At 45.2% G+C, this 25,644-nt stretch overlaps 1 protein-coding gene across 1 annotated transcript; it reads left to right on the top strand.

The window, feature by feature from the left end:
* LOC311248087 (uncharacterized protein) lies at positions 1-25,644 on the top strand (the record flags this gene model as incomplete). Its single annotated transcript, XM_084339041.1, has 3 exons — positions 1-172; positions 2,646-2,780; positions 24,705-25,644. Coding segments are annotated over 3 exons (403 nt in total), but the record flags the coding sequence as incomplete, so codon positions are not given.

Genomic DNA, 25,644 nt, shown 5'->3' with positions numbered 1-25,644 from the left:
TTCTAGAGAACAGAGTGAGGTTCTGAGCAGCAGTCTGCAGAGTCTGGAGCAGCGGGAGGGCGTCCTGCAGGACAGACTGGGTTCTATGGAGAACCAGCACCAGCAAGACGCCACCAAGCTGAAGACCCAGCTGGACCAGGCCCAGGCGCGCACACACAGTCTGCAGAGAGAGGTACACACACACACACACACACACACACACACACACACACACACACACACAGAGCCCTTTCACACCGGCCAGGCTCCGTGCTGGAGCCGGTTCCCGAACGTAGTCTCGCCCCGGCCGGCGCGTTCACACCGGGATTAATTGGTTCAGAACGTGACAAATCGGTGCTCAGCTGGCACCGGAAAATAGTTGTTTTTTCCTCGTGAACCGTAACATCGTCAGTGGGCGTGTCATATTCTAGGCTGTGAAGACGAGTGAACGGGGGAAAGTAGCGAGTCGGCATTGCACTCAACCGATCCGTTCAACAGGAAGCGATTTGCGTAGAACATGACATATTAGCATGACATCTGATTTATTAATGCCAATACAAAAAATTAGGGACAAGCACAATTGGCACAAGTGTAAATGATGGATTAGTCACTCAGTTAACGTCAGGCCGTTTAGCTCAACTGGTTAGTTCGCTGGCTGTGGATCCTATGGTCCCAGGTTCAAATCTCTTGGTTGCAAAACTCTGGTTGGATGGTGTATTGTACTTGTGCTGTATAATGACGATACATTTTAATCTAATCTCATTTTGAAATCGCTACCTGTTGAGTGGATCAGCATGGTGCAGTGCCACTCCGCCGAAGCTGTCTGCCACTGTCGTGTCCATAGGCAGCGTAGCGATTTCAAAATGAGATTCGATTCAAATGTATTGTCATTATACAGCACAAGTACAATACACCATTCAACCAGAGTGGATAAATTAATTAACGTTAAAAAAGAAAATACTTTTGCAACCAAGAGATTTGAACCTGGGACCATAGGATCCACAGCCAGCGAACTACCCAGTTGAGCTAAACGGCCTGACGTTAACTGTGAGTGACTAATCCATAATTTACACTTGTGCCAATTGCACTTGTCCCAAATTTTTAGTATTGGCATTAATAAATCAGATGTCATGCTAATATGTCATGTTCTACAGTAGGACTTACTACTATGATACCCATTAAAAGTCATTCGAATAATAGAAGTAAAGATGTTCCGATACCATTTTTTCCTTCCCGATTCCGATACCTAAGCTTTGGGTATCGGCCGATACCGATACTGATCCGATACCAGTGCATAAAAAATAAATAATAAACTATATTATATAAATTATATATATATATATTTTTTTACATATACTGTTTTATATATACTGTTTTTTAGTAATAACTAGAAAGTAATGGTATTTATTCAACAACAGGTGATTGTATAGATTAGTATTAGTATCATTAATCAATGAGTATGGGGCTGCGGCACTGCAGATATACCCTACTCCAATGATCCGCACGGACGTTAGACGTTATTGCACTCGCTACCCAGTCTGTAAGCGAGTAGCAGATGCTCTTGCTAGTATTAAAGTTCATGTAGTGATTTTCGATGCAAAATAAATATTCAACATTCTCTTTTGAGACTCCGCCTCAGACTCTTATCCTTTGGCACTTGGAACTTGCTGTACTTTGCTTGCAGGTCTGCAGCCATTATTGCTGGATTATGAATAGCACCAACTTTAGCCACGGCACCGTTATCAAGCTAAGCTAGCTGACCTAGCTCGTCTTCCCCGCATTGACATTTGATAACGTTAGTCAGCTAACGCTAGTCAGTAGCTACTTGGCTTGAATATGATTCACCGTGGGTGCATTATTGTTGATAGACGGCCAGTGTCAGGTCCTGGAGAAAGGACAGGCGATCATCTGATTTGATGTAACGTTAAAGCGGATGTTGTTCCAACTAGCTAGCTTTTCAGCTAATGCTATCATAACACCAGCAAGCAAAACACATCCCGTCCGAGCTCCCCGTCACACGCTCTGTCGGGGACAATGGAATTTAAGAAACTGTTGTTAAAATGACAAACGGCATCACACTTTAAAACACGTTCATTTTATAATCCTCACTCTCCGCAGGAGATAAATGACTTCATGGGATCGGAGTCTAGAATTTACGTGTACTCGCCGATACCGATACCAGCATTTTAGGCAGTATCGGCGGCATTTCCGATACTGGTATCGGTATCGGAACAACTCTAAATAGAAGCCTACTTTGCTGGAACGATTCATTTCAAACGTATACAGTGCGTGTGTGCTTTTGTGTGTGCGCTCGCGCGTTGAGGCTCGCTAAGCCTTTCTCCACGCATTATTTTTACCTCCGCCTGAGTAACGCCCCCGTTGATGACGGACACGGTGGAACGTTGGTTCTGCTTAAATGGGTGTAAACGCGGGCTGGTTCGCCAGAGAGCACCACGGTTCAGAGGCTCCAGAACGGAGCTGGAGCTTGAACCGGAGCCCTGCCGGTGTGAACGGGGTCACGGAGGTGTGGGTTGTTTCTAGCTGATCCAGATGCTATTCATATATGTCACTGTGTCCTCAAATGTTGGTGTGTGTGTGTGTGTGTGCGTGTGCGTGTGTGTGTGTGTGTGCGTGTGTGTGTGTGTGTGTGTGTGTGTGTGTGTCAGTATGAGGACACCAGGGGTCAGCTCTTGGACTTGCGGCAGCGCTACGAGAGAACGGAGAAGGAGAAGGTCAGCATCCACCAGGAGCTGGAGAGCTGTAAGAGCAGCCTGAAACTACTGCAGGACAAGACCAGCTCTGTGAGTCATATATACTGTGTTTATATACACCTGAAACTAGTTATATATACTGTGTTTATATACACCTGAAACTAGTTATATCTACTGTGTTTATATACACCTGAAACTACTGCAGGACAAGACCAGCTCTGTGAGTCATATCTACTGTGTTTATATACACCTGAAACTAGTCATATATACTGTGTTTATATACACCTGAAACTAGTTATATCTACTGTGTTTATATACACCTGAAACTAGTCATATATACTGTGTTTATATACACCTGAAACTAGTTATATCTACTGTGTTTATATACACCTGAAACTACTGCAGGACAAGACCAGCTCTGTGAGTCATATATACTGTGTTTATATACACCTGAAACTAGTTATATATACTGTGTTTATATACACCTGAAACTAGTTATATATACTGTGTTGTGTTTATATACACCTGTAACTACTGCAGGACAAGACCAGCTCTGTGAGTCATATATACTGTGTTTATATACACCTGAAACTAGTTATATATACTGTGTTTATATACACCTGAAACTAGTCATATATACTGTGTTTATATACACCTGAAACTAGTTCTATATACTGTGTTTATATACACCTGAAACTAGTTATATATACTGTTTATACACCTGAAACTAGTTATATATACTGTTTATACACCTGAAACTAGTTATATATACTGTTTATATAGGGCGGCTACGTGGCGTAGTGGGCAAGGCGCTCGCCACGAAATGCTGGAGACGCTGGGCTCGTCAGTTCGAGCCCAGCGCTCCACATTTGCTTTCAGTTTAGCTGGTCGTCCGTACTAATACACATTGGCCGTATTAGGGGGTGGGAAACTGATGGGTGGGGATCGGGCGTTGTGGAAAGCGACTCCTACAGGTCGGTTGGTGCGCCTGCGCAGTAGAATCAGGAAGTGTCGGGGGCAGCGTGAGCCTCCCACGCGTTACTCCTCGCCACTGAGAGATCGAGCTGCGCAGGTGAAAAGATGCGACTGCTGTTACCTCAAGTACCGGAGGGGACTCGTGCTATGTATGACTTAGTCCACATTGCAGCCGGCTTGTGGGAGGCAAGAAACAGCGTCCGTGACAGGGGAGGGTTGAATTGGATGATACGAAATTGGGATAGGAGAAAATATAGAAAATGGGAGAAAAAGTGGATAAAAAAAAAAATACTGTTTATATACACCTGTAACTAGTTATATATACTGTGTTGTGTTTATATACACCTGAAACCAGTTATATATACTGTTTATACAACTGAAACGAGTTATATATACTGTTTATACACCTGAAACTAGTTATATATACTGTTTATACACCTGAAACCAGTTATATATACTGTTTATACACCTGAAACCAGTTATATATAAGATAAGATAAGATAAGATATTCCTTTATTAATCCCCTTGGGGAAATTCGTGACACACACATACAGCTCAACGTCTCATTAATGATATTAACAACAACACAATCATTACATTTTTACAGTAACAATGGCACAGCATAAATTCAACAGACATGTACATTTGTTGACACATGTCATCATTACAGGAGGCCTGAGACACTGTATGCGATAGTCGGCTGCATTCCACCATGTGAACACAGTGGATCGCGCCTGGTGAACTGGAGGGGGGGCGGAGTGGGGGGGGGGGGGGGGCATTGGAAATTCGGGTAAGGAATTTGGTTGTGGAGCAGTCAAGGGGGGCCCCCACCGTCGCGCATCAGAGGCAGCCTGCACTTCATACGTATGGCGCCAGATGAGTCACAACAGCAGGGGCGGATGGGGGGGGGGGGGGGGGGGTGGGTGGGGGGGTGGGGGTAGGGGGGGCCTCATCAATCTTATCGCTTCCAGACAAGTACAGTTCGTCTCCTCTTTCCCAGAATCACACATCGCCGGAGAGTCAACTCCTCCGCGTTGACCTTGGCCTCGGTCCGTTCCACAGCAGAAAGGATAAGGAGGGTGTTGGAAGGGGGAGGGGGGGGGGGGGTGATAACATGCAGCTCGAGGCAGAAATGCCGCATATAGTTAAAATCAGGTCAATTTTGTCTAATCATCGTCACCATCGTCGTATCCCCTATTACGGTACGGTGGCATTTTTATTTTCACGTCCCTAATTTCCGACGTGATGTCCAGTATGGCCTGTGACCGTGAAAGTTCCTCTGCATGGTTAGAAGCAAGTCTCTCAAGAATTGTCTTCAAGCATGACTGTTCGTCTACATGGTAGAGTTCGCCTCTTTCCAACATGGTCTTGGAGCTCAATTGTTCATCACCGCGCAGGGTACTTAGGTCAGCCATTTTCTTAAACAGTTCCATAAGGTTTTCCTTGATCCCGGCCAGATCCCTGGCCAGGGAAATCAACTTCTTCCGAATTAGCTTCAGACAGTACCAGATCCAGCAGCTGACTGTGCCCAGGCCGAGCAGCATGACAATTAGAAGATATACGTCCTCAACGTCGTTTATCTCCAGTGGGAAAAAGCATATTGCGAGCCAGGTCCCGTATGAATTTATGGTGTATCCCGCCTGATAGCTCCCAAGAGGGCATAATGGGTCATCCGCATTCTGCTTCCTTGTAGAGAATATGCGATCAATCGCTGTAAAAGCCCAGCTTATTAGATCCATATTACGGTCAAAAGTCGAGTTGAGTTGAGGATTCTGTTGTAAAAAAAGAAAGAAGAAAAAGGTCAAAACGTCTGAGCGTTTTCCAGCGAGTGCAGATCTAGGCTCCGGTGAAACGAGCTGTAAGGGCTGGTACGGACGTCTCCAAGCGGATAAGAGAGAGGCCTTGAGGTGTTTTCTCTGGAGGAGGGAGAGGAGATAAAAATGCGACTGCTCCTGGGAAGTCGCATATACGGTTTATACACCTGAAACCAGTTATATATACTGTTTATACACCTGAAACCAGTTATATATACTGTTTATACACTTGAAACGAGTTATATATACTGTTTATACACCTGAAACTAGTTATATATACTGTTTATACACCTGAACCGAGTTATATATACTGTTTATACACCTGAACCGAGTTATATATACTGTTTATACACCTGAAACGAGTTATATATACTGTTTATACACCTGAAACAAGTTATATATACTGTTTATACACCTGAAACGAGTTATATATACTGTTTATACACCTGAAACCAGTTATATATACTGTTTATACACCTGAAACCAGTTCTATATACTGTTTATACACCTGAAACGAGTTATATATACTGTTTATACACCTGAAACCAGTTCTATATACTGTTTATACACCTGAAACCAGTTCTATATACTGTTTATACACCTGAAACGAGTTATATATACTGTTTATACACCTGAAACCAGTTATATATACTGTTTATACACCTGAAACCAGTTCTATATACTGTTTATACACCTGAAACGAGTTATATATACTGTTTATACACCTGAAACGAGTTATATATACTGTTTATACACCTGAAACGAGTTATATATACTGTTTATACACCTGAAACGAGTTATATATACTATATATTCACCTGAAAGGACTGCAGGTTATATATGCACTTGTAAACACAAATGTACCGACAGACTCGCGGATCGAGTTCGACTTCAGCAGCGAACATATTCGTCAGCATCTCCCGTTTGCTGGGACCATCTGTCCGTCAAGGTCTGATCGACAGCATAGGGAGGCAGGGAGGGAGATGGAGAGAGAGGGTGGAGGGGGAGAGGGAAGAGGAGGGAGGGAGAGGGAAGAGGATGGAGGGAGAGGGAAGAGGACGGAGGGGGAGAGAGAGAGGGATGAAGAAGGAGTAGAGTCGCCTGGATGATGCTTCTCTTTTATTCTTTTAGATCAGCCTTTTTAACCCTTTCACTGCCACACGACAGAAGGTTAACCCTTTCACTGTGACAATACAGAAGGTTAGCCCTTTACTATCACACAACCGACGGCGATGCTCCATCATTAGCATCATTAGCTCCGCATTGGTGCTGCATCAATACAACTCCCTCCTGAGTTCTCACTGGTGTCAGTACTGGACTTGATACTGGACAGTTATGACAGCTACTGTATTTGCAGGAAACTGTTTCATTCTTCTAACCAAATACCAAACTCTCATTGTATTAAATGAAGTGATGGATAATCCTTTCATTATCATTAGATACAGCATTGTGTGTCTGTGCTCAGTTCTTGGATAGCTGTGTGACGTGAATCAACACAGAGTATAAACCTGTTCGCTGTTAGGGCGGGGCTGGGTGGCGCAGCGGACATTGCGCTCGTCACCAACGCAAGAGACACCGGGTTCGACTCCGGCCGTCATACTGACTCAATTGGCAGAGGTAGCGGGATGGAAGTCGATGGGTGGTAATCTGGACGTTGTGGACAGCGACTCCTACAGGTCGGTTGGGGGGACGCCTGCACAGCAGAGACAGGAAGTATCGGGGGGGTAGTGTGAGCCTCCCACGCGTTACACCTCGCACAATGAGAGTCCGCGCTGGCAGGTGAAAAGATGCAACAGGCTGCCTCCTCGTGTACCGGAGGGGACACGTGATGCAAGGCTTCTATCCTCCCTACAACCGACCAGTGGGGGGGCATAGTCGAGCAACGTTCAAGACGGGGGAGGGGAGAATTGGAAACACGAAATTGGGATGGGGGAAATATAGAAAAAATAAGGAGAAAAAGTGGATTAAAAAAAAACTGTTCGCTGTTTCCAAACGCGAGCTGCTGGGCTAAAAAAGTACGACGGGGCTCTATGAAGAAACCATGACTCTGTCCATCCTCAGTGTTACATGACGTGCTTAGTAGCTGCTCTACCGTCTACTCTACTCTACTCCTTGGCTCTCCTTCGTTTCCGTCTCCTGCTGCTAGTAGTGTAGCTTTGCTCAAAGACTATCCGAGGATAGCTACTAGCCTAGCTACTAGCCAGGCTCCAAGCGAAGCTACCAGGACGACGGCCCTCTCCAGCTCACAACTCAACCATGGAAGTATATCTGCGCCCCGGAGCAGAAAGCGCTCTGCCCTGTTTGCTCTCGCATCGCCAAGCTCCCCAGACTCACGCGATGGGTCCGACTCCCCAAAGTTTAAACGCCCTCGTCTGCGGTGCTCTGCAGCACATACCAGGATGATAATTCAAACGGCGAGTGTCATCGATGGAAATGCCGCTGTGAATGAGCCCCTCCTCACGGCGCTGCTGCCCGACCAACCGTCTAACTCCGCCAGCAATACAGACGCTACTCCTTCGGCTTTTCACCATAGAAACCTGGCCATCTACGACGGGGAATGCATCCAGGAACAGCCAGAGATCCTACTCATCGGAGATTCCATCACCAGGTTTTTGCAAATACCACACGGCATTACGTATTGTTTTTCCGGTTTAAAAGTTACTGACTTACTGGAGTGTACTCCCGAAATCATCGAGAGATATCCGTCCGCCCACACCGTTATTATTCATATCGGAGCAAATGACGTAATGGCTAGACAATCCGTTAAACTCCAATCTGACTTTGAATCACTAATACTCACTATTGAAAGCCTGGGTAAAATATGCATTGTGTCTGGCCCCATTCCATCCATAGGTCGTGGATCTGAGCGATTTAGCCGTCTGTTCTGGTTGCACAAATGGCTACAGACCCACTGTACTACTATAGGACTTTGCTATATAAATAACTTTGATCTGCTCTGGTCCAGGAAAGACCATTACAGACCCGATGGCATCCATCCAAACATATCAGGGGTAAATGTGCTAATACATAACGTCATACAAAGTATAGCATCACTGGCCTGACAACCAACCATATCTAGCTCTGTAGACTATATACAGAAGCAGCCTAAACTACAAAAAAACACGTTGAGTGTCATCCCGATTCTGATCACCAAAAGACTAATCAATTACTCATTATCACGTCCCATATGTAAATCTAACCTTATCAATATCAGTGTTCAACCACAGACTATCTCACACCCCACTACAGAACCCGTACAGCTAAAACTAGCACTGTTCAACGTTAGAGCGCTGAAACAAAAATCATTTCTGATAAATGAACTCATAGTAAAACATGGTGTACATTGTATGTTTTTAGTAGAGACATGGTTAGACAATATCACTGGTGTAGCAACACTGATTGAGACCTGCCCTTCCAATTTTAAATTCTATCAATCAAACAGACAGAGTGGGAGGGGAGGAGGAATAGCAGCAATCATCTCCACTCAATTTGTGTGCAATGATATTGACCTGGGAACATTTTTATCATTTGAATACCTTGCTATTGTATTGAAAACAGAAATGCCAGTAATATGTGTGACATTGTATCGACCACCAAGGTACTCGCCACTCTTCATACAGGAATTTTCAGAACTCATATCGATCTGCATTACCAGGTATGATAGAATCATTCTTAATGGAGATCTAAATATTCATATCAACAAAAAGGATGACCCCAGGGGTTGTGAGTTTCTGAACCTACTGGACAGTTTTGGACTGATGCAACATGTTCACGAGGCCACCCACCAACATGGCAACACTCTGGACCTACTAATAACAACAGGGCTAAACATTGAGAATATATCAGTAAAACAAATTCCAATTTCTGACCATTATTGTGTGTTCTATGGTACAAGCCTAATATTACATAAGACCAGAAGCGAATTCCTAGTTCACAGAAGGCTTCTGGACGCTAGAGCTGAAGCAAAATTCTCTAGTATGATGAAATCATATGACCAATGCAGTGAATCCTCCTTAAATCAGCAAGTGCAAAACTTCCACAACACCTTGTCAACCGTGTTAGATACTGTTGCCCCTCTAAAGGTTAAAAAGGTAAAAACTGATAGAATCTCTCCATGGCTAAATAAAACCAATGTTAAAGATAACAAGAGAAAATGTAGGATAGCCGAGCGAAAATGGAGGAAACTCAAACTCACAGCTCACTTTAATTTATACAAAGACGCCATGGGCGCATACAATAAGGCAATACAACTTGCGAGAAAGGAATATTTTTCCAAAATGATCTCAGAAAATATGGGTAACTCGAGGGTACTTTTTTCCACCATTGACCGGCTGATTAACATACCACCCCCCCATATACCGCAGCAATCAGCCACAAAATGTGAAGAGTTCGCAGTTTTCTTTAATGAAAAAATATCATTGATTAGAGCAAGCATTACCGCTGATATGGATCTGGCTATGAGTGAAACCCCACCTGAGATAACTATGGGGGAATTCACATGTATTACATTACCTGACCTCTGTAAGATTGTCTCTGAGTGTAATTCCGCCACCTCCTGCCTCGATCCTATACCAACAGCATTTCTCAAGCGGGTGTTTGATAGTGTCTCAAATCATGTCCTTGAAATCATAAATATGTCTCTTCAAACAGGCACTTTTCCAGATGCATTTAAAACAGCTGTAGTAAAACCACTACTAAAGAAAACAAACTTAGATGTAAACGAACTAAAAAGCTATAGGCCAATATCGAACCTTCCATTTATCAGCAAGATATTAGAAAAGATAGTCTCAGTACAAATAAACTCCTTTCTCAAAGATAATAACATCATGGATGAACTACAATCAGGTTTCAGAACAAATCACAGCACTGAAACTGCCCTTACCAAAATAGTTAGCGACCTCAGGCTAAACTCCGATGCTGGCAAAGTCTCAATTCTTGTCCTATTGGACCTTAGTGCAGCGTTCGATACGATTGACCATAATATCTTGATCAGTCGTCTAGAAAGACTGGTTGGCTTTTCCGATCATGTACTAAATTGGCTCATAACATACATTAAGGGAAGAAGGTTCTATGTTAAGCTTGGAGACAATGTATCCGAGGAACATAACAGCAATTTTGGAGTCGCACAAGGAAGCTGCCTTGGTCCATTACTCTTCTCACTATATATGCTGCCCCTCGGGGACATCATTCGAGACCACAATGTATGCTTCCATAGTTATGCTGATGATACACAACTATATATCTCCGCAGAACCAAATAACACTACAGCCATACAGTCCATTACAAATTGTCTGTTAGCAATAAACAAGTGGATGAACAATAACTTCCTAAAATTAAACGAAAGCAAGACCGAAATCCTATTGATCGGCCCAAAAGCGAAAAGGGAAGTGCTTTGTAAAAACCTGGGGAGTCTGTCATCCTATGTAAAGACTGAGGTTACAAGCCTAGGTGTCATCTTGGACTCAGACCTGACCTTTAAGTCTCATATAAATAAGGCCATGAAAACGTCATTCTTCCACCTAAGAAACATAGCGAAAGTAAGACCTTTCGTAAATAAAAAGGATGCAGAGAAACTTATTCATGCTTTTGTATCAAGTCGGCTTGACTATTGTAATGCACTGTTCACTGGTCTTCCCAAAGCAACCATTGGGAAGCTTCAGCTTATCCAAAACTCTGCAGCTCGATTACTAACTCATACAAGGAGAAGAGAACATATCACTCCAGTCCTGGCCACTCTGCACTGGCTTCCAATAACTCATAGAATTGATTTTAAGGTCCTTTTCCTAACATATAAAGCTCTTAATGAGCAAGGCCCAAAATACATAGCAAATTCCCTAGTTAGTTATCTGCCCTCAAGAACGCTACGGTCATCCACTACAGGTTTACTAGACACGCCCAGAAACCAAAAAAGGATAGGAAGTATGGCATTTGCCAACTATGCCCCAAAACTATGGAACACACTACCAACACACATCAGAAACGCCAGCTCTATACACATTTTTAAAGGAAAATTAAAAACGTACCTATACAGTCTAGCTTACAAATAGTTATGGCTTGGAAAAACCTGATGGATCCATGAGGCTAGGATAAGCCTTGTGGACCCAACTTTTTAGATGAAGGAACGGGTACATAGGAGACACGCCTCCAGTTTTTAAAAAGTTTTTGACACGCCTCAGCTTCTGAGCTGAAGGAGTGTTTTTGCGGACCTCCCAAACTTTCAAACTTTTTAGATGAAGGAATGGGTACAATAGGAGACACGCCTCCAGTTTTTCAAACGTTTTTGACACACCTCAGCTTCTGAGCTGAAGGCGTGTTTTTGCGGACCTCCCAAACTTTCAAACTTTTTAGATGAAGGAATGGGTACAATAGGAGACACGCCTCCAGTTTTTCAAAAGTTTTTGACACGCCTCAGCTTCTGAGCTGAAGGCGTGTTTCTGCGGACCTCCCAAACTTTCAAACTTTAGACTGTTTTCTTTATGCGTTTTTCTTTTTCTTTCTTTCTACCACAAGACGCGGCCACTGATGGGTCCATGGGACTTGGATAAGTCCTGTGGACCCAACTCTGGCCACTGACCACATGAGCGAACGGGTACATACGCACACAAATACACGGCCACTGATGGATCCGTGGGACTTGGTAAAGCACTATGGACCCAACTATGACCACTGATAAAAACGTAACTACACTAGCATTATAAGACCTAAACATTGCTACCTACCATACAAGTGCATTGGTTTAGTGCATTTCCGGTTGCCACTGAGCGGAAATGTTTGTGCGGACCTGTTCTCCCAAACTGGTAAGCAAATGACTGTTTTTACGTTATTTTCATTTTTACGTTACTATTATTATTATTATTATTTTTTTTTTTTTTTTTTTTTTTTTTTTTTTTTTTTTTTTTTTTTTTTTTAACATTGATCTTAACTGATCACTATGACTTTATTGCTTTTATCGTTATATATGCCTATAATTGTGTACAGCACTTTGAGCTACATGACATGTATGAAAGGTGCTTTATAAATACTTACTTACTTACTTACTTACTTACTCTGTCCATCCTACACAGTAAATACACTTTAAGCCATTGTGTTGTCAATGTCGGATGTACTTTTTTTTCAGGTGTATTTATGTGAAGCAACGGACTGCAGCACAAAGTCACATGTCTCCACAGGACCAATGATGTCTCCTCCTCCTCCTCCTCCTCTACAACCCTCCTCCTCCTCCTCCTCTACAACCCTCCTCCTCCTCCTCCTCTTCCTCCTCCTCCTCCTCCTCCTCCTCCTCCTCCTCCTCCTCCTCCTCTACAACCCTCCTCCTCCTCCTCCTCCTCCTCCTCTACAACCCTCCTCCTCCTCTACAACCTCCCCTCTATTCCCCTCCTCCTCCTCCTCCTCTACAACCCTCCTCCTCCTCCTCCTCCTCCTCCTCTACAACCCTCCTCCTCCTCCTCCTCCTCTACAACCCTCCCCTCTATTCCCCTCCTCTCCCTCTACAACCCTCCCTCTATTCCCCTCCTCCTCCTCTTCCTCTACAACCCTCCCCTCTATTCCCCTCCTCTTCCTCTACAACCCTCCCTCTATTCCCCTCCTCTTCCTCTACAACCCTCCCTCTATTCCCCTCCTCTCCCTCTACAACCCTCCCCTCTATTCCCCTCCTCTCCCTCTACAACCCTCCCTCTATTCCCCTCCTCCTCCTCTTCCTCTACAACCCTCCCCTCTATTCCCCTCCTCCTCCTCCTCCTCCTCCTCCTCCTCCTCCTCTACAACCCTCCCCTCTATTCCCCTCCTCCTCCTCCTCCTCCTCTTCCTCTACAACCCTCCCCTCTATTCCCCTCCTCTTCCTCTACAACCCTCCTCCTCCTCCTCTACAACCCTCCTCCTCCTCCTCTTCCTCTACAACCCTCCCCTCTATTCCCCTCCTCTTCCTCTACAACCCTCCCCTCTATTCCCCTCCTCTTCCTCTACAACCCTCCCCTCTATTCCCCCCTCCTCCTCCTCCTCTACAACCCTCCCCTCTATCCCCCCCCCTCCTCCTCTTCTACAACCCTCCCCTCTATTCTCCTCCTCCTCTTGTCGTCTCCTCTATTCCCCTCCTCTCTACTCGAACCGTTCTCTATTCTCCTCTCTCTCAGCTCCCCTTGTCTTTCATTCACAATTTCCCCCCTCTTTCCTCTTCCTCCTCTCCATATCTCTCTTCTTGTACAACTTCTCCCTTCTCCTCTCCTCTCCTTCCCTCACCTCTCCTCTCCTCAGCTCTCTTCTCCTCCCCTCTCCTCATCTCCTCTTCTTCCCTCCCCTCTCCTCTCCTTCCCTGCTCTCTTCTCCTCCCCTCTCCTCTCTTCTCCTCCCCCCTCCCCTCTTCCCCTCTCCTCCTCTCATCTCCCTTCTTCCCCTCCCCTCTCCTCTCCTCTCATCTCCCCTCTTCCCCTCCCCTCTCCTCTCCTCCTCGCCTCGCCTTTCCTCTCCTCTCCTCTCCTCTCTTCTCCTCTCATCTCTTCTTCTCCCCTCCCCTCTCCTCTCCTCTTCTTCCCTCCCCTCTCCTCTCCTCCCCTGCTCTCTTCTCCTCCCCTCTCCTCTCTTTCCCTCCCCTCTTCCCCTCTCCTCCTCTCATCTCCCCTCTTCCCCTCCCCTCCCCTCTCCTCTCCTCTCCTCTCCTCTCCTCTCCTCTCCTCTCCTCTCCTCTCCTCTCCTCTCCTCTCCTCTCCTCTCCTCTCCTCTCCTCTCCTCTCCTCTCTTCCCCTCCCCTCTTCCCCTCTCCTCCTCTCATCTCCCCTCTTCCCCTCCCCTCCCCTCTCCTCTCCTCTCCTCTCCTCTCCTCTCCTCTCCTCTCCTCTCCTCTCCTCTCCTCTCCTCTCCTCTCCTCTCCTCTCCTCTCCTCTCCTCTCCTCTCCTCTCCTCTCCTCTCCTCTCCTCTCCTCCTCTCCTCTCCTCTCCTCTCCTCTCATCTCCTCTCCTCTCCTCTCATCTCCCCTCTTCCCCTCCCCTCCCCTCTCCTCTCCTCTCCTCTCCTCTCCTCTCCTCTCCTCTCCTCTCCTCTCCCCTCTTCCCCTCCCCTCCCCTCTCCTCTCCTCTCCTCTCCTCTCCTCTCCTCTCCTCTCCTCTCCTCTCTTCTCCTCTCCTCTCCTCTCCTCTCCTCTCCTCTTCTAGGTGATGTATAAGTGTATAATTGCTGTAGCCAAAGCAACCAGGGTCTGTATTCAGGAAGCATTGTGTTCCAAGTCCAACAATAGCTGAGCTTTGTCCTCTGACCACACAAACCACAAGCCACATAACCAGAGCTTAGTCAAAACAATGCGCTTTGCATTGTAGGATAGATGGACCATTGAATGTTGAAGGCCTCCATGTTTTTAATATTCTAATTACAAGTCCTTATTTGTCTTTAACACACACGCAAGATGGGCGACACACAGGAACACACACACGCGTGCATTGGGTCACAGATGAAATGCCTCTCTGCACTTGACCCATCCCGTCGTCCTCCCCCCCCCAAGGGCAGCCGGGAGCAGACATGGGCGTGCGGCGTGGGGCGCGACAGCGTCGGCGATCTGTTGTGCATGTTTTTCCATTGTTTCCCCTCGCGATGAGATAAACCCCTTGCCAGCACTGGGGCAGAACACGCCAACTCCACACAGAAAGGCCCGGGAGATGCCCCACCTGGGTACCTGGCAACAAGGCCACCTGGTCCCCGAGCGGGAATCGAACCCTGGACCTTCTAGCTGTGAGGCGACGGTGTTAACCACCACACCACCGTGCTCAGTTTGTCGTCGTGGTTACAGCCTGACTCCACTCCTGAACACATGTTTACAACACCACACTGTCGTCGTGGTTACAGCCTGACTCTACTCCTGAACACATGTTTACAACACCACACTGTCGTCGTGGTTACAGCCTGACTCTACTGAACACATGTTTACAACACCACACTGTCGTCGTGGTTACAGCCTGACTCCTCCCCTGAACACATGTTTACAACACCACACTGTCGTCGTGGTTACAGCCTGACTCCTCCCCTGAACACATGTTTACAACACCACACTGTCGTCGTGGTTACAGCCTGACTCCTCCCCTGAACACATGTTTACAACACCACACTGTCGTCGTGGTTACAGCCTGACTCCTCCCCTGAACACATGTTTACAACACCACACTGTCGTCGTGGTTACAGCCTGACTCTACTCCTGAACACATGTTTACAACACCACACTGTCGTCGTGGTTACAGCCTGACTCCACCCCTGAACACATGTTTACAACACCACACTGTCGTCGTGGTTACAGCCTGACTCTACTCCTGAACACATGTTTACAACACCACACTGTCGTCGTGGTTACAGCCTGACTCCACTCCTGAACACATGTTTACAACACCACACTGTCGTCGTGGTTACAGCCTGACTCCACCCCTGAACACATGTTTACAACACCACACTGTCGTCGTGGTTACAGCCTGACTCCACCCCTGAACACATGTTTACAACACCACACTGTCGTCGTGGTTACAGCCTGACTCCACCCCTGAACACATGTTTACAACACCACACTGTCGTCGTGGTTACAGCCTGACTCCTCCCCTGAACACATGTTTACAACACCACACTGTCGTCGTGGTTACAGCCTGACTCTACTGAACACATGTTTACAACACCACACTGTCGTCGTGGTTACAGCCTGACTCTACTGAACACATGTTTACAACACCACACTGTCGTCGTGGTTACAGCCTGACTCTACTCCTGAACACATGTTTACAACACCACACTGTCGTCGTGGTTACAGCCTGACTCCTCTCCTGAACACAGACCCAGGTTTGGAGGCGGCTGTGTGCTTCTGTGTATAAAAGAATATAATACAAGTCTCTGGACGACAACGTTGCGTCTCTGAGATTCTGTCTGAATGCGTCACGATCACTCTTCCTCTCTTTCGCCATCAATGATTCTGAATCTCCAGTGATCTATCTATTCACACCCCCCCCCCTCCCGTTTCAGTTGCTGTGTTTGATTTCAAAAGTTGATTATGTAAATGTCCTCTCCCTCTAGCTGCTCCATGATTTGCTGATTTGCCTCTAACCCCCCCCCCCTCCCCTCTCATCCCCCCACCCACCCCCTTGTCCCCCCTCTCCTCTAGCCATCCATATTGCAGCCTGTTCAAGCCATCTTCCTGGGGCTAATCGTCGCTGTGCTGTACTGGTGTTATGGCCAGTTGTGGTAGAAAGGTATACGCCAACACAACAAGACTCTTGTGTCTCCGCCGCCGCCTCCTCCTCCGGTCTGGTGTTAGAAGGGAGGCTCCGGAGGAGAGGGGGCGTGGCGCGCTCTGTCGGCATCAGGGGTGTGACGACGCGTAGCGGCAGCAGAGCTCTCCTGTAGACCTCGTGACAAATACAGCTCCATGTTCCGCAGCTGATTCCCTTAGCGATGATCTCTCTGTTAAAACCCTTTCACTGCCACACGACAGCCGGTTAACCCGTTCACTGTGACAATACAGAAGGTTAGCCCTTTGCTATTGCGCAACCGACGATCCGCGGAGCCGATGATGCTAATGATGGAGCATCGCCGTCGGTTGTGTGATAGTAAAGGGCTAACCTTCTGTCGTGTGGCAGTGAAAGGGTTAAAGATGTCTGTCCTCCATGTTGTGTTTCCTTCCGTCCACCTAATAACCTGATAACAATGCAAAGCGTCTAACGACCACTTGTCCCGTTTGCTAGCGTCGGCGCTAACGTTAGCTACCGAACATAGCTAACATGTCATTTACCAAAGCGCCCCGTCGCCAATATTCCCCGCGGAAACACGTTTAGCTCAAACCCCCCCCCCCCCCCCCCCCCCCCGTAGCCGCCGTGACCAGACTGTTCACCGTTCACTACCAAAATTGTCCCGTTTTTAACCGATAGAAAAACATCAACAATGCAACCACGCTTCCGAATGAAACACCGATTTGTCCGTATGTATGTCGGTCAATGTCGTTGTCAAAGCCGTCATTTGTTTTTTAACCGATAGAAAAACATCAACAATGCAACCGCGCGTCCGAATTCAACGCTGATTTGTCTGTACGATACGTGCGTCAATCGATGTCTTTGCCATGACGCCTTGGGCGCGCGCTCACGTCTCTTTCTGAAGAAGCTGCCGCGCCGAAGAGAGCGCCCCCGTCTTTTCTAAAACCAGGACCTGCGCCTTCCGTCTGGACCTGCAGTAGATGTTAACCCTTGCGTTGCCCCCCGCCCCCCCGCCCTGACAGGACCTGCAGTAGATGTTAACCCTTGCGTTGCCCCCCGCCCTGACAGGACCTGCAGTAGATGTTAACCCTTGCGTTGCCCCCCCCGCCCTGACAGACCTGCAGTAGATGTTAACCCTTGCGTTGCCCCCCCCCTGACAGACCTGCAGTAGATGTTAACCCTTGCGTTGCCCCCCCCCGCCCTGACAGACCTGCAGTAGATGTTAACCCTTGCGTTGCCCCCCCCCGCCCTGACAGGACCTGCAGTAGATGTTAACCCTTGCGTTGCCCCCCCCCGCCCTGACAGGACCTGCAGTAGATGTTAACCCTTGCGTTGCCCCCCCGCCCTGACAGACCTGCAGTAGATGTTAACCCTTGCGTTGCCCCCCCCCCCCCCCCGCCCTGACAGGACTGCAGTAGATGTTAACCCTTGCGTTGCCCCCCCCCCCCCCTCACCCTGACAGACCTGCAGTAGATGTTAACCCTTGCGTTGCCCCCCCCCGCCCTGACAGGACCTGCAGTCGATGTTAACCCTTGCGTTGCCCCCCCCCGCCCTGACAGGACCTGCAGTCGATGTTAACCCTTGCGTTGCACCCCCCCCCCCGCCCTGACAGGACCTGCAGTCGATGTTAACCCTTGCGTTGCCCCCCCGCCCTGACAGACCTGCAGTAGATGTTAACCCTTGCGTTGCCCTGACAGACCTGCAGTAGATGTTAACCCTTGCGTTGCCCCCCCCCCGCCCTGACAGACCTGCAGTCGATGTTAACCCTTGCGTTGCCCCCCCGCCCTGACAGAACGCAGCGACGTCCCCTCTTTCATCTTCATCATATTGAACATCATCTTCATCATATTGAACATCATCTTCATCTTCATCATGGTCACTGTTGCTGGTGGTCGCTCTTATGGCTCCGGGTGTTGGTGGGTCTGTCTTTGTGCCCGCCTCATGCCCCACGCCACCTCCATTCCATCTAACTACAGCTGACACTCTGAACCCTGACCTCAGAGGCACGGTCTCCAGTCATCTCTGTTTAAAGGGCTACCAGGTCATTTTAAAGGGGCACCTCAAGTTCAAGTTCAAGTTTCTTTAATAGTTGTCATACAGAAGTACAGAATACTTTTATACAAAATGCTTCTTACTGTTACGCTCCAGAGACTGTGCTAGACAAGATAGTATCAAATAACATAGTATAGCATGTAAAATAGAAGTAAAAATAGAGGTCACAGTGTTCAGTATAGACATATGTACAATGTTCGATGCAGAATAGAAGTAACTGAGTTACCATACAATATACAATATACTATGCAATGTACTAATATACAATACTATATAGTGCAAAGCAGAAATGGGATGAGGTACAATTTAGGTACAATTTACAGTAAGGTGTACGAGTTGTAGTGCAATCCTTTATCAATAAATATAATATATGTTTAGGTGATCTAAAGTGTGGAGAGTGGGTGCTGCTCATTTTAAAGGGCTACCGGGTCATTCTGAATTGCCACCAATACTAACATCACCACAAAACTAACATCATCACAACAACATTACCATCACTGTCCTCCAGGGGTCTCTGCTTCCTGCACGGTCACAGCTCCTGCACTGCAGCGCTGCTGTTATTCTCAGTTCATGTATTCGACTACATTAGCTGTTTGGTTGGTGCTTTATTTGATTTAACCATGTTTATTTGGTGTGATTTAACCATGTTTATTTGGTGTGATTTAACCATGTTTATTTCTTGATGTGTTTGCTGCTGTCTTGCATGTTGTCCTGCATGCCTGCAGAGCTGATGTGAGAACTTCGGTCTCTTTTTTTCTTCATCTTCTTTTATTTATTATTTGTTTTTGTACCTTTTTTTTTTTTATAAATAATTTACTTTTATTTCATAATTTTCTGCCTCTTCCTCCATCTCCTTGGTTCTGGACCGTCCTGTGTTTGCTGCTTGTGAAGTTTATTTAATTATGTCAAATCTTCCATGGTGTATTTATTCATATTTAATGGTATTGTCTTCCCCTCTTCTTTTGACGGTCACCATCAACGACTTGTGTATCATTCATATGACTGAATAATGTTTGGTTGTTGCTGTGTGATTCTCTGTTGGCTACAGTTCCACTTTTCATTTCAATGAAATCAGTTTTTAACTGACTCTTCGATCCAGAGTGACTTACAACAAGGTCAACGGTAGAATGAGGTCACATTCTCGTATCATCAGCATAGCCAGCAACTGAGGAGCGCTGAGGGCAAATCCACAGAGGCCAGGAAGTGGTCTGAGAATGAGAAGCCACGATACATGGTACACTATCCTGTTAACATGCAACGGCCCATATCCGGGCCCTCTTTATACATTTCTTATAAAACATGTCTTATACATTTCTTATAAAACATAATATATAGAATTAAATCCCTATTTGTTGCCATTCGAATGCCACCTCACCCGACCAAATACGTTCAGCGGTTTTCGAGTTACATGCTGATATGTCAGGTGTGCGACTTTGTACATGCGAGTGTCAGATTACCACCCCGGATTCCCGAGGCTCTAGAACTGTCAATCATTCGCAGATTGTGAAAATTATTGGACAGGGTTGTAGCCAATGAGTGTAGCCTTCCAATGATACCCCACATGGGGTTGTGCGAATCAGGGATCTAGGTGAAAAGTCACGAGTGAAAACAGGAAGTGAAAATTGCATGCATTGCAAATATTAAATACATTTTATAATTTTTAAATTATAAAATGTATTTAATATTTGGTGGTTATGATCATGGCTGAAGTTAATAAAAGATTTATGAGAAAAAAGAAGTGGAAAATTATTTCAACATATATTATTTTGGTTGTGTTTTTGAAGAGGACAATTTTGTCCCTTAACTCAATGGAGGCCAAACCCGAGATAAGTCGGGTTAACTCGCCATGCGTTGGGCGCCAGACCCGAGATTTCTCGGTTTTTGGTCGTTTATTCCTTTATTCTATATTTGTATCATCCAGGGACCTTTGTGTTACCATAGGGAATGAGTCTGAGGTCGCCAAAGTGCAATACCGGCCGCATCCAGCTAGACGGCGTATCGAGCACCCTTTGTAACCTTGTATCTTGGCCTGTGTAATGGCCAAATGTCTCCGGTTTCATTTTTCCTTGACGGGCGAGGGCAGCGGTTCTCCCGGTTCCATTGAAGCACGTCAAATATCCCCGATCCATATGTTGTGGTGGGTTATGCCGTCGACCAAATGGACATTGAATGGACCAGATGGCGATCAAACAATTGGAATATTATTTTTGGAATGCTCCCGATCACAGGTAAGGACGATCTGACATCAATTTTAGCTTGATCCTGCAATGCTTTTACACCGATCGGGCTGATAAGCGTTTTTAGTGTTCAATACGAATGCCGTTACTGACAATCAAATAATCAGAAACGACCCCCCTCCCCCCCTTTCATGCATTCATGATGGAACATAATACCTATGATATAGATTTGATTTCAGAATAATAGCGTGTACAGGCAAGAAACGGCAACGTCTATAGTGGAATTGACTATGGCTATAGTGGCTACTCAGCCACTATGAATTACCCTAGACTGCGTTTTCACATATTGAACGATAGATAGGTGATGTCAAATGGGCCATAGTATTGTATCCATAGCTATAATATAGAATATACTTATAGCTCTACAAACAAGGTGACGCACGCCTATCTTTTAAAGCGTGGCCTTGCTACGACGGGTCCCGACTAATAACTGGCGCTGAATGAGTTAATGGTAAGAGTGAGTTTTTTTTTCAATCTGACACAAAAAAAATCCATAAAAATCTGTGTTGTTGCTAATAATTATTGACATGCTAGCCTGTAATAATCCCAGAAAAATCCACTTTGCATTGGATATATTTAAAATATTCAAATTTTTTTTTTTTTTTTTTTTTTTTGCACTTTATGGGTTAAATTCATAATTTACCATTCCTCGCCAGCTCTATTTGTCTATGGAGAAGTTCCCCTTCTTTGCAGGGCTATAACTTTTTAAATTCTATTGCTAAATTGCCATTATTATGGCCCATTCAATGTCCTATATGTATTGTTCAGGGTGTAGCAACGTTAAACTTTTTCATTAACATATTCATACTAAAATATGGTCTAAAGTATAAGTATGTTTTTATCGTTTTCTGCAGCTTTCTTCAGAACGTGATTTATAGCCCCAAATGCATTATATTGATGATCAAATACAGTTTTGGTAGGAATTTGTGCGAGATAAAAAATTTCAACTGCACATACTTCTAGAAGTTTCTACGCATCATCTGATGATGACCGGATGGGCGGGGGATCGTTTATAATTCCGTGGGCAGCGTTAGATGATTCATCCAGAGTGGGTCATATGTTCATCAGATCAGTTAGTATAGAAAACGTTAGAAAATAACGCTGAATCTTACCGTGGCTTCCTCGCGCCGCTGGCAGATGAGCGTGGAACAGATTTTTTTCTATTATGGGATGTAGAAATGCCCGATCCATTTCTAGGTTGTATAATAGTATATACGTCCAAATAACGTTGTTTATTGAGTTAGGTCGAGCAATCTATTATCCAGTGTTTCAAGATGGAGTCGCGGGAGCTATAGCGAGTGGCCGGACCACATATGGATGAGCACTACCGGTTCAAAGGTTAATATCCGGTTGGCGATCTGCCGATCGGCCACTAGATGGCGCTCTTGAACCGCTAGAGAGTTGAGAGGAGATCAGCAGTGTGTCTCAGGGCTCCGGAAAGGAAATATGATTTCGATGACAGATTTTTTAAATATTGACATCAAAGACGAGTTACGGCGTCTTCGGCAGAATGAGCATGGCTCGGAATGACGTGAAAACTTGTTCCCGGCGATCATAGTGTTAAACAATAATTTGTGATGCCATCACACAGACTGGCATTTAACTCATTCATTGACTGCCAGCTATTAGCCTTGGCCCTGTGGTAGCACTGCCACGCTTTAAAGATAGGAGTGAGTCACCTTGTTTGTAGAGCTATAACTATATTCTATATTATAGCTATGGATACAATACTATGGCCCATTTGACATGGAGTATCTATCGTTCAATATGTGAAAAATAAAAAAAATGCTTTGATCGTCACCAACGGCATACATTGTGGAGTAACGTTACACACACGTTCGGATCGATATCAAGACATGGTTGGATCAACGCAAGATAGATATCATATAGCCCTTACCTTGACTAGGATGTGCCCCAAAAAGAATATTCCAATTATCTGATCGTGATTCCAACTATTGATGTCCATCGTGGCGCCAACATAATTCACCACACATCATGCATCGGGAGCATTTGATCCTTCTCACTCCGACCGTTATAACCGCTCAGACTACCCGGGGGGGGGGGGCGACCCGGAGACATTTGATCGACGCACAGGCCAAGATACAAGGCATCAAAGGGTGCTCGATACCACCACCTGGTAGGATCTGGCCGGTACTGCACCCTCGGCATTCTACCGGCAACATACGGGTCCCTGACATTGAATAAGATATTCATCATTTATTTTTTCGTACATGGAATTACCACAGTCCAACAGTACATATTCATATAATTCACCAAATCCCATGGCCGAAAGGAACAGGAAGAAGAAAAATTCTTATATATACCTGCCCCTACACACACACAACACACCGATAGACTTATTGTGTAAAACCAAACAGAATATACCCATTTTGCAAAAATGGAAACATCAACAAATTAACTAAATTAAATCAACATAAATAAACACATTTTGTGTATCTATCAGTCAAACTACATATTTAGGTTAATTCATTTACACACACACACACAGCTATACATTTATATAATGTATTATTCTGTATTATACTTCTATATACTATCTAATTTCTATTTTATTATAATATAACTAAATCATACTTTTTTTACATCAAAAGGAAAAACGATCAAATAACATATATACGTGGTTGGCGTTCAACGGTTGTCGGCCAAACACGTATATAATCGTTGTTGGCGGCCATTGAGTTAAAGGGTAACAATTCTAAAGTGAATTGAATTTTGGTGGTTATGATCAGGGCTGAAGTTGAATAAACGATTTATGGGGGGGGAAAGTGGACATTTATTTCAACATATAATATTTTTAAGGCGTTTCTGAAGAGGATAATGTCCCTTAATGGTAAGAGTGTAATGTTTAATTCTACAGAGTGAACAAAAGTGGAGTTTAAAAAAAAAAGTAAAAAAATTCCATGATAATTCAAAGATACACACCTTTGCCACATATATTGTCTACAAACGTAACCACTGCAAAGTTATAAAAAAAATATAAGAATCTCAAAGGACAATTTTGTCCTTATCAGACACAAGGGTTAAATAAAACTCTTTTCGATGTAATAGTTGAAACTACATTTCTATGAGCCCACATAATCTGTTACTAATGCATCGTCAATGGACATCTCAAATTCACATCTCCGTGCTCTGTGTTAAAGCTTAGTTGAGACAGTGGTCTATGTTTATAGATATTGACTGAAATGAACAGCAGCATGTAGATTCAGTGTTAGGGTGGATTATTTCAGATCCAGTGTTAGGGTGGATTATTTCAGATCCAGTGTTAGGGTGGATTATTTCAGATCCAGTGTTAGGGTGGATTATTTCAGATCCAGTGTTGGGGTGGATTATTTCAGATCCAGTGTTAGGGTGGATTATTTCAGATCCAGTGTTAGGGTGGATTATTTCAGATCCAGTGTTAGGGTGGATTATTTCAGATCCAGTGTTGGGGTGGATTATTTCAGATCCAGTGTTAGGGTGGATTATTTTTAATCCCATTGAAACAACAGGTGGAACGTTAACTGACAGTGGAGTCTTCCTCTCCCCTCTTTTTGTCTATTGCTCTGCTTTTGTGTCTCCCTCTCTCTCTGGTGAAGACAGAACGGACTAGACTATCAAACTAACGTGAAACTCTGCTTCTCTCTCTCTCTCTCTGTCTCTCTGTCTCTCTCTCTCTCTCTCTGTCTCTCTCTCTCTATCTCTCTCTCTCTGTCTCTCTCTCTCTCTCTCAGAGTGGCTGGAGCCCCTGGGTACCAGTCATCGCTGTGATGGTTGCCGTGACAGCAGCGGTTCTCTACCCCAGCCTCTCCAAGAGCAGCTCCACCTAACACACACACACACACACACACACACACACACACACACACACACACACACACACACACCAGAGTACACACGGACAGTGAACACACACAGAGCTGCGCCCTGGACCGGTGCTGGGAGGAGAGCCAACGTGTCGCTTGTATAAAGTGTAATTGTAAATATGTTCTAGAGGGAAGTTAAGGTGGTTTCTACCTGCTCTACGGGACGTGTGGGTTGTTTTCTTTTGTTTTAGTTTTATTTTTATTTTGCTCTGTTCTGTATCAGTTTTGGTTTTTACAGACGCCTGGACTAGGCCCTCTGTCTCCGGTTATCATGTTATAATGTGGTGCACCAACCCATCCTGTTCTATCCTACCTTATCCTGTTCTATCCTACCTTATCCTGTTCTATCCTACCTTATCCTGTTCTATCCTACCTTATCCTGTTCTATCCTACCTTATCCTGTTCTATCCTACCTTATCCTGTTCTATCTTACCTTATCCTGTTCTATCCTACCTTATCCTGTTCTATCCTACCTTATCCTGTTCTATCTTACCTTATCCTGTTCTATCTTACCTTATCCTGTTCTATCTTACCTTATCCTGTCCTACCCTACCTTATCCTGTTCTATCTTACCTTATCCTGTTCTATCTTACCTTATCCTGTTCTATCCTACCTTATCCTGTTCTATCCTACCTTATCCTACCTTATCCTGTTCTATCCTACCTTATCCTGTTCTACCTTACCTTATCCTGTTCTACCTTACCTTATCCTGTTCTACCCTACCTTATCCTGTTCTATCTTACCTTATCTTACCTTATCCTGTTCTATCCTACCTTATCCTGTTCTATCTTACCTGATCCTGTTCTAT

This window comes from Notolepis coatsorum (assembly GCF_963971535.1).
Source record: "Notolepis coatsorum genome assembly, contig: SCAFFOLD_1244, whole genome shotgun sequence".
In the NCBI taxonomy this organism is placed as follows: Eukaryota; Metazoa; Chordata; class Actinopteri; order Aulopiformes; family Paralepididae; genus Notolepis; species Notolepis coatsorum.
Note: the sequence above shows the minus strand (reverse complement) of the source record. Positions and strands in the feature narration are given on the sequence as shown.